We start from the raw sequence: 9342 nt of genomic DNA, 5'->3' as shown, positions 1-9342 counted from the left end.
GTCTGTCAGAGTGGAAATAATTGAATGAAAAAAACATTTCTTACGTCACCATTAGCCGTAAAACTTGCAGTTAAAATGTATGTCCACTGTGAACATACAACCACTTTAAATATCTATATAATAAAAAAAAAAAAAAAAAAAAAAAACTATAATTATTTTTAACTCACCCTGGAACATATTTTTTTTTCCAATACTTTTTTCCTATTTGATGACTACATTCATATACAAAAATATACTCTAATCACTATCACAATTTCGTTGTATGTACACCATAATTTGAATTTCTAAATGTAATAAAATGTATGAAATATGAGGCATTTTAAAGCAAAATTAACAGATCTTAAAGCAAGTACGGTAACTAAACATAAACTGTACTAAAAATCAACAAACTCAAATATATTTCATTTCAATAAAATTGTCTTGTTTTTTTCTGAACAGAGGGAAGGACACTACTATTCTGTGGTTAACAGGTCTGTAGAAAGAGCTGATGCAAGAAGCGACTCTTCTGATTGGTTAATTCTAGCAAGCACCAACACTCACATTTACGTGGCAAATGATGACATCACTCAGAGCACCCACATTCAAAGCCATCTTTAATAAATCTTCAAATACATCCAAATGACTGTGGACTCTTCTTTTCAGATCAAGCATTTCCTTTGCTTTATGTCTTCCTTGACTATCCACTGACTGCCAGGACATGTCACATTAGTTTGTCTTTTGCCTTTTAAAAGAAAAATGGCTTTTTATATTTCTTACACAAGCAAAAAAAAACAAACTCTGTTTCGACGTCATCAATAGGTGCATTTGCAGTGAAAATGAAACAAAGATTGCAAACACATCTACACAGGCAGCTGATAGTCATAGTAGATTAACACTTTGAAGAAGGATTTTGTTTTTTTTCTGGGATGTTTTCTTTTATTTAGAAATTTACGATCTAAATATGATTTGGTGTTATAACCACATCCTGCACCAGTAGTGAAAGCTTTTTCTGGCTGCCTCATTAGTAAACTTTTGTATAAACCTTTTGACATGCAACATGACATTCTTGTAGTTTGACACCTGCCTTATTTAAGTGAAGTCATTAGCTTACACATTTACATGTATTCTTTTCTCTCCATCGGACACTTACACAGGTAGGCTGAGGGCTGAGGCAGTGGTGGCCTAGCCGTTGAGTCTCTGAGTGACCACCTCTCTGTACATGATCGAAATGTACACAAAGAGGAGAAGAATTACAAAAAAATCGTCCATGAAACCCAGAAGACCAAAAAGCGCTTCCGGGATGATGTCGAGTGGCGACGCCAGGTACGTAATGGCACCAATCAGACAAAGGAGAATTCGAATCCTGAACATCCAGAAGAGGCCGCCCACAGAGAACATCTCCCTGAATGCGTGGCGAACCAGGGTGGGGACGTCTCGCAGTCTGTCCATTAACTGGGGACAGGAAACGAACACTTTCACGCTGCAGCTTACTGACATTTCTTTGTGTAAATAATTACAATTTCTGTGTTCTATGACTTATTCACACACTCCTAATGTGCCTAAAACTAAAGGATTAACTACAGTCGGGGGTTTCAGAACACTCACAGATCTCGGCTGGCCAGAGAACCTGCGGTTGTAGTCGGTGATGTCCCTTATTAAAAGCTGTGGCTCTGCCTCGCCATCCTGGACCCTCTGAGGAGAAGCGTGCTCATGAAAAAGCGGAAGGAGCAAAGTAACCTTTGGAAAAAAGGGGAAAAAAAATAAATAAATATTTTGACAGCAATTAAGATTTGTCAATATTCATTTAATAATTCAAAAAAACTGTTAACATTCTAGTTTGTAACTCCTCTATTTCCTCACAGCTTGTGTGGAGGTTGTAGTTCTGAACCTGACAGCATTTGTGTGTCATATTACAACGGAATAACATCTCACTTAATCTCAAATTCATTTCCTGACAGCTGCTGCTTTAAAAACCAAAAGTGAAATGTTGACATTCACGTCTCACCATTTGTCTGCAGATGGGGCAGTTGATGGCACCCAGCCAGGTACCAAACCTCCAGTAGGCAATGATACAGGAACCTAAATATAATCACAAAGCAAACAGACACACAAATGTTGTTTTTGGCCAAACATTTGATAATTACATACAAAAACGGCCCTCATTTATCAAGCTTGCATGACAACGAGTGCAAACGAGTGAACTTTTGGTCGTACGACAGGATCAACTTGTGATTTATGAAACATTTGTGTTTGACCAATCCCAGCGCACAAATGATCGGGTGTTAATAAATGCAGCGGCTGAATTCAATCGTCATTAACATGTTACGCCCACCTAATTCAGAGGCCCCGCCCACTGAGGTCAAACAAGAAAATAGGCTTTTGCAGGATATAAATCGGCATCCTCACATCTGAGGTGGAGCAAACAAAGATGTTGTATTAAAGAAGAGCATTTGAATGGTCTGTGGAAGAGGATCAGACACTGAGCAGGTGACGTCTGCCCCCGTGTGCACTGCGAGCAACTTCACAACAGAGATCCCGGAGACACAAACGGATATGACGTTTATATCAGTCTCGGTCCGCACGCTTTAGGCAATAAATATCACATTAAAATAAATTAACAATCTCTTTTAAAAATGACAAAATGTTGTCCCTCGTCTGTGTTTATTATGCCTTCAGCCAATTTCACCTATAATTCACTACATTAACAATTACTGCAGCACATTTCTGAGGTCCCATTTTGTCCGTACAGCCCCCAGTGATGTGTTGTACGGAGAGAATAGAACCTCATTCTCCATCACAGAGCATAGCAGTGTATCCGGTGTGCTTGAGTGCACTGGCCTGGGTAAACCAATGCGCTCCTGCTCGGTAGCGAAGTTTATTAGCATGGTTATACGGTATTCCCCCGCCAGATTGTTCTCATTATAACTCACAACCTTTTCCTAAATGTCCTAAAACTAACTTAAATGTATACATGGGAAAATATTATCACATCAGAATATAAAATAACTATCTGAAAACGTTTTCTAAGAAAAGTTGTCCCCTTTGAAGATACCTCAGAGTAAAAAAAAAAATGGCACTCCATTAAGGTATTGCGCCAAATTTGGTTATCCTATCTTAAACGTTTTTTTTAAAAAAAAAAAAAAAAGCTGTCGCCTAACTCTGGAAAAAATAACTGTGTGCTTCTCATTTTCGAACTCCATCAAGGTACTGATACCCTGAAGCCACACACCAAATTTGGTTATTCTATATTAAACGGTTTCTGAGAAAAGCTGTCCCCTTTAACTCAGACGGACGGAGCTCAAACATATATCCCCCTTCCACATTTTTGTGACTGTTTTGATCTGTTCTTAATGTGTGTATTTATTTTCAGTCTCGGTCAGATTTTGTTGCTGAACCACAAATCCACACACTCAGATTTGCGAACACAAGGTCAGACCTGACGTGAGATCTGATTGCGACATACGCTCACGTCAAAATTGACGAATACCGAAGTTTGCGAGAATTTGGTCGAACGCACAGATGTAAGTGTGCGAACAGTTGATAAATGAGAGCCCATGTGTCTACTTTGTCTGTTTAATGACTACATACAGTAGGAAGCAGTGGACTGCTACAGAGGAACACTTAAGGAATAGGAGCCTTGCTCAAGGGCTCACAGTAGTGGTGATAAGGTTTGTGCATGTGGTGGTTTCACAAACCCACTTTAATAGCCTCAGGCCCACCACATTCCCAACACTGTGTGCCTTATGATAATATCTACTTTCAAGCTAAACCAGTTGGACGCAGTCAGGTTAAACTAAATAAAGAGAGATTTAATGAAAAGCAGGAAAAACGTCAACATTATTTACACAACAAACTATACTTTGAGTGTGTTTAGGTCGTGTTCTAAGCAGTCTCACCACAAAATAGGTGTCCACAGTTGGTTTCCACTGGCAGAACGGCCTGCTGTAAACAGACAGGGCAGGACTGATCTGTGTAGTACTGCTGCCTCGCCTCAGCCTGAGGATTGTCATCCTGACAGAAACAAATCAAAGTGGAAATAAATCATTAAAAATATCACGAAAAATTGTTTTTCAGGTTGGTTGCTTTTTCTACTCTTGATGACAAAAACTGAAACGAATCAGATACATTTGACATATTCTGTTTTTGTCGGTGTTTGCAGTCATACCTGCTCTGTTTGCAGCTGCTGTCGCACCGCGCGGACATGCTCCTGATTCTCTGGGTGAATATTTAGCTGTTCCTGTCTGGGAGGGCCAAAGTGGATCACATTTGAAATTCAGGAGAATTTTTGGGATTACATCACAGTCACACACATTAGTCATTACAGGAAAAATATGAGGCGCAATCAAAAAAACACACATCCTTTTTGAAAGCAGTGTGCTGGATCAAAAAATATATGACTCATAGAATAAACTGAATTTGTATATTTGTATGAAAACAACATTTTTGGATTTCTTAGGCAAATTGATGGTAGATGTTAGGCTTTACACCGATCTGATCGGCTATATCGGATCGGCCGATATTTTGGATTTCATGCAATTAATGTGATCGGCTGTAATGTCTTAATTTGCCGATCCAATCAGTGACTTCATTTTCGTGATGAAACTTTCTGCTGATGCTCCCACTGCATTGTTTTATCATCTCATTCACACCAAAGAGTTGTTTGCTCTACATGACACGGCATTGGCCTTTGAATATCCCATATCGGTCGACCTCTAGTCAGGAAATATGTCTTTGCTCCTAATGCTAATGCTGGAGGAGGCTTCACGTAGTTCCAGTGTGGTCTGCCTCCACAGTTTCATCTCCAACTTGACACAGCTACTGTTCAGGAACTAAATTAAATGGTTTAGCCCACATTTACACCTGCAAGTGCTCGATCTGAATTGCATGTTTAAAAGCGGATTGTGCGTGCAATGTTATGTTCAGGTCCTGCATGGAAACAGCCAACTCTTCCACTCCCACAGTCAAAAGGCTGCGTTTAGGTACCAAACCTTGATACTAGGGATGTAACAATTCACTCAACTCTGGATACGATTCGATTCACGATACTGGGTTCACGATACGATTCTCTCACAATTTATTTTACAAAATGGGACTGTAGTCAAATGATGACTGAAAAATATTCCTTTTTTTTTTTTTTTTTTTTTTAGAAATTGCTGTATTATCTCCCTTTTATTTTTAATTGTCAAAAGAATCCATTGATAAACTATTCAAAACAATGCAATTTAACTAAAAATAAATCTTGAATGAAATAAATAAAGGAATAATACAAATGAAGAAGAAGCTTATTAATTTAAATGCTGGTAGTAAACAATGCAAAACTGCATAATAGTTCTTTTTCTTTTTAAAAGTGCAACTGAAAATGTATTTTGTGCCTTAACAATTGGACTTTAAAAAAACAAAAACGTCATTGCACTGATTTAAGTCAGATATTTGTTTGGACCAGCAGAGGGCGCTGGTAACCCAGTGGTCGGTTGGCATGCAGCTAATCTAGCAGTGAAGAAGAGATGCTATGCTAGCAGACAGAGCTAATAGAAAAACCTGACTTTTACAGATATTCACGTAATATTACAAATATTCTTTCGGTGCTAAAGGGGTAAGGAATCATTTATTAACATGTAACATTAACATGTAAGAGTAGAAGGCGGCCAGAAAGAAAATAGTAGCAGATTCCGCCCAACGATACACTGCTGGACAAGAGAAGGGATAAATATAGATGTCAATCGTGATACTTATGAATCAATTTTTAACTGCCTTACGATTAATCGTTACATCCCTACTTGATACCGTTTGATTTTCCGTGAATCTGTATCAGGTAGTACTAGGGCTGGGCGATATGCCTGTAAAATGTATCGCGATATAAGTGTTTCATATCAGTTGATATCAATAATTCTCGATTTGTTTTTTTTTAACCTGTTTAAAATAAGGACCAGAAGAAAAAAGACCAAATTTAAATACTTAAATAATTATAAATGTAATCTTTAACATTTAAAAAGAGGTCAACAAAACTATGTAAGCAAAATTAAAACCCTAAATTAAAAAGATTAACTGTTAAATGTACAAATATAGACATTAAATAAATGCTTAATCACACAAAATGTGCAACGCAAGCTTGTAAATAATAAATCAGTTCACACCTGAGGTAGAACTAACATTTGACATTAAATGAACAGCAGGGTACGTGTTATAAAAATATTATGGGGGCAATTTTGGCATTTCATTCTTTTTACTGCTCCTTTCCAATCATGTAAATGTTTCATTTGGACTGTGATGTTATTTGATGTAATCATCTATGTTGGTTTGCACTTTAAATAAATAAATAGCACAGAACTGAAGTCATTTTAAATCTCAAATTGTTGAAAAAAAAACTTTCAATTATTCAAAAATCTTGCAATTTTTCTGAAATATTTCCACAACATTACCTAATTTATTTATTTATTTATTTGACAGGGACAATGCAGACAGACATATTTACAGCAACAAAAAATGCAACTGATGGGATGCATACAGAGTGTATAGCTAATGCTAATTATCAACCCCTGTCCCTGATTTAAATAGAAATTGGCCACAAAAATCAAGGAAATTTAAAGTGAGGATCCTGCAGGGACTGAAATCCGTCACTTATTGCTTGGATATTGTTGATGCTTTACAGATCATTAATATGTGAAAGTACAAAGTCGGGCACATTAATGTTGAAACTACTTGTTTTCCAAACTATAAACTGCAACCCACTTCAAACTGGTCCATATTTGGCCGCTGAAAATATTCACTTGCCTCCTCTCAATCCCACCCACTAACAGGTGCAGTAATTAAGAGAATAATCCTAATATTAAGATGAGTAGTTTGTATGTATTTTTCCTGTAACACTTCCTACCTGCAAAGCAGTGTGAGGAGCCCTACAAGGAGGGCGATGCTGAGCACCACAACAAACACGACCTGGTTGCTGATGCCCTCGATCAGAGTGTCCTCATCTTGGATTAAGTAATCCAAGTCTCCACAGTGATTGTCCTCCATCGCCCACAGTCATAGCCTTCAACTCTGCCAAACAGACAAAAGGAGGAATATAGAAGTCAGGATTTATCCTTCATTTTTAAATAAGGTGTCAAGGCCAAAAAGCTATATATTCATTTTTAAAATAACTGTAATGGTATCTTTCACTAAGCTGTTCCAGAGTGCAGTATAACTATTGAATTGCTTTTTTAAAAATCTGTTACCGAACCAATGATACACATCATTGTTTGTTGATATTCTAGTGATGGTTTTTCCAATGAAATTTCTATGACATTGTTTGATCAATGTAGGCTTTGGCACTAATTAACAGTGGCTTTGTTCTCAATTTATGTGACATTTTGTGTCTGACTAATGTGTTACAGAGAGAAAAAAAACAAAAAAAAAAATAGAGGATTATTTGATTAATTAATCAATTATTTTGTTGACTATTTTATGCCAATAATTAGGGGGACTTTAAATATTTGAGGATATTATCATTAATATTTTTTGGAAATGGTCAAATGATGAGGTCCAGTCACCATTTACATACAAGATGAGTTAACATCTTGGAGGCCACATTCCTTCAACTCTTTCAATAACAAATTAAATATTTAAAACTACTAAACTGATCAAATTGGACTTTGGTAAAATAAAAGTTATTGACTCTACAGCAGCAATGGACTCAAAACTTTTGTTCATGTGTCTTTGACGTCATTTGGAGCCAGAGTCTGCGCAGTAGGGTCCGGTGGGAGGAGCCCTGGTAACACGCCCCGCCCATTCAGCGTACTGCCCTGATGACTTATGTAGCCCAGCTACGCCACGAACATAAGTCACAACTCAAATATCTAGTTAAATGGCGTCTCGGCTTTCCTTCACGAAGTAACTGCTATTCACAATGAGAGCTACGCAATATCCGCGGCTGTCAATCATCGTCATATATGACGTAAAATCCAGTTTTTCAACCTCAAATAACTAATCTAAAACAAACTTCACAGAAAAATGAGCACTTGAACACAACGTAGTGTGATAATAACTAATGATCACAGTGGAGTTTAGGTTTGAAAAAAAAATATTATGTGACGAGTATTTTAACTTTACAATTTGACCAACATCCCATCCGTTATCAGTGAGGGGGCGGGGCTTATGACCTATACTGCCGCCAGTCAGCAGGGGGAGCTCTAAAAATAAAAGCTTCACTTCTCCTGCGCTTGTCCCGTCCATTGAAAGTGGTGTCACATATCTATTGGTTTTCCTATAAGATGGTGGTGATAACATATATCTTGCTTTGTTGCTAAAAATGTGTTATAATCTCCGTATATACTGCATTACAAGCATTTTATTTCAATAAAGAATAACTACACTTTTTTGTTTGGGCGGTTAGTTTCAGCTCTGGGTCACAAATGTTGCTGTAAATTGGAAGCTAATGGGTCAATGGTCATTTTATAATTGTAAACGCCTTTAAAAACTAAAATGAGCCGTATTTTTCTGTGGTAACGGGGAAGTGACATTACGTGAGATTATTACAGTCACGTAACATGGTTTAGCTGTTAGCTTTGGGTTGCTAATCTACTAGCTGCAAAGCGTAAATGAATAACACCAACTCTATCGCCTGGGACTCAAAAGGTTTCGTTTTTGAAGTTAGACTACTGTAGCCTAATGACGGGCATTAACGACAATCATAGAAAAATTTTACTATTAAATCCCAGCGTGTAAACGACTCGGAGACTCCGGTAAAGACATAAAACAGCCTGGGATTGTCTAAAAATGTTCATAAACAAACGTCAGTAATTAGCATATAAAGAACGCCTTCACCTACCAGTAAAGAAGTCCTCTTCTCATAGGAATATGTTTTTTTAAACATCTAGCGATTGGATTCACTTCTTCAACAACTTTTAAATTGAGCACCGTTATATATTTTACATTTGTAACTATCACCTGACTTTAAAAAATAAAACAATCAACGCTTTCTTTCTGCAGGCAGCAGCTGTCACAGTTTGGTTACATTAGTTCTTCTCATGTAGGTTTAAGTAGGAAAAACGAGTTCTTAAATGAGTTACCGCCCCCTACCGGAAAGACTGGTGCACATGCTCAGGGTTGCCAGGTGTAGTGAACAGTTTTCAGCCTAAACACGAAGAAAAATCCGCCCTCCTTATTAAAAACAAGCCTAAAAAGCTCAACCTAACTTAAACTTTTTTAAAAAGCAAATCCATTAAATGCTTAATAAAATACACAACTACAATAAAATAAACACATAAAAAGGCTATAGGTGTTGTAGCTGTTCAATATAGTTGAAAAAGGAACATTTTAATAAAAACATGCTTTAACCAAATAGCCAACGCAGATTGCTTTCCCAATCGTGGCATGATACTTTTTATA

At 37.2% G+C, this 9342-nt stretch overlaps 1 protein-coding gene across 1 annotated transcript; it reads right to left on the bottom strand.

Moving 5' to 3' along the window:
• Positions 1-576: 576 nt before the first annotated feature.
• rnf170 (ring finger protein 170) lies at positions 577-8988 on the bottom strand. The gene is made up of 7 exons (XM_028462882.1): positions 8783-8988; positions 6851-7014; positions 4145-4220; positions 3876-3990; positions 1985-2058; positions 1585-1716; positions 577-1431 (listed from the first exon to the last, which is right to left on the bottom strand). Exons 2-7 carry the CDS (start codon positions 6988-6990, stop codon positions 1162-1164), a joined length of 807 nt encoding a protein of 268 aa, XP_028318683.1. The 5' UTR covers positions 6991-7014; positions 8783-8988; the 3' UTR covers positions 577-1161.
• Positions 8989-9342: the final 354 nt, after the last annotated feature.

This window comes from Gouania willdenowi, chromosome 12 (assembly GCF_900634775.1).
Source record: "Gouania willdenowi chromosome 12, fGouWil2.1, whole genome shotgun sequence".
Classification (NCBI taxonomy): domain Eukaryota; kingdom Metazoa; phylum Chordata; class Actinopteri; order Blenniiformes; family Gobiesocidae; genus Gouania; species Gouania willdenowi.
Note: the sequence above shows the minus strand (reverse complement) of the source record. Positions and strands in the feature narration are given on the sequence as shown.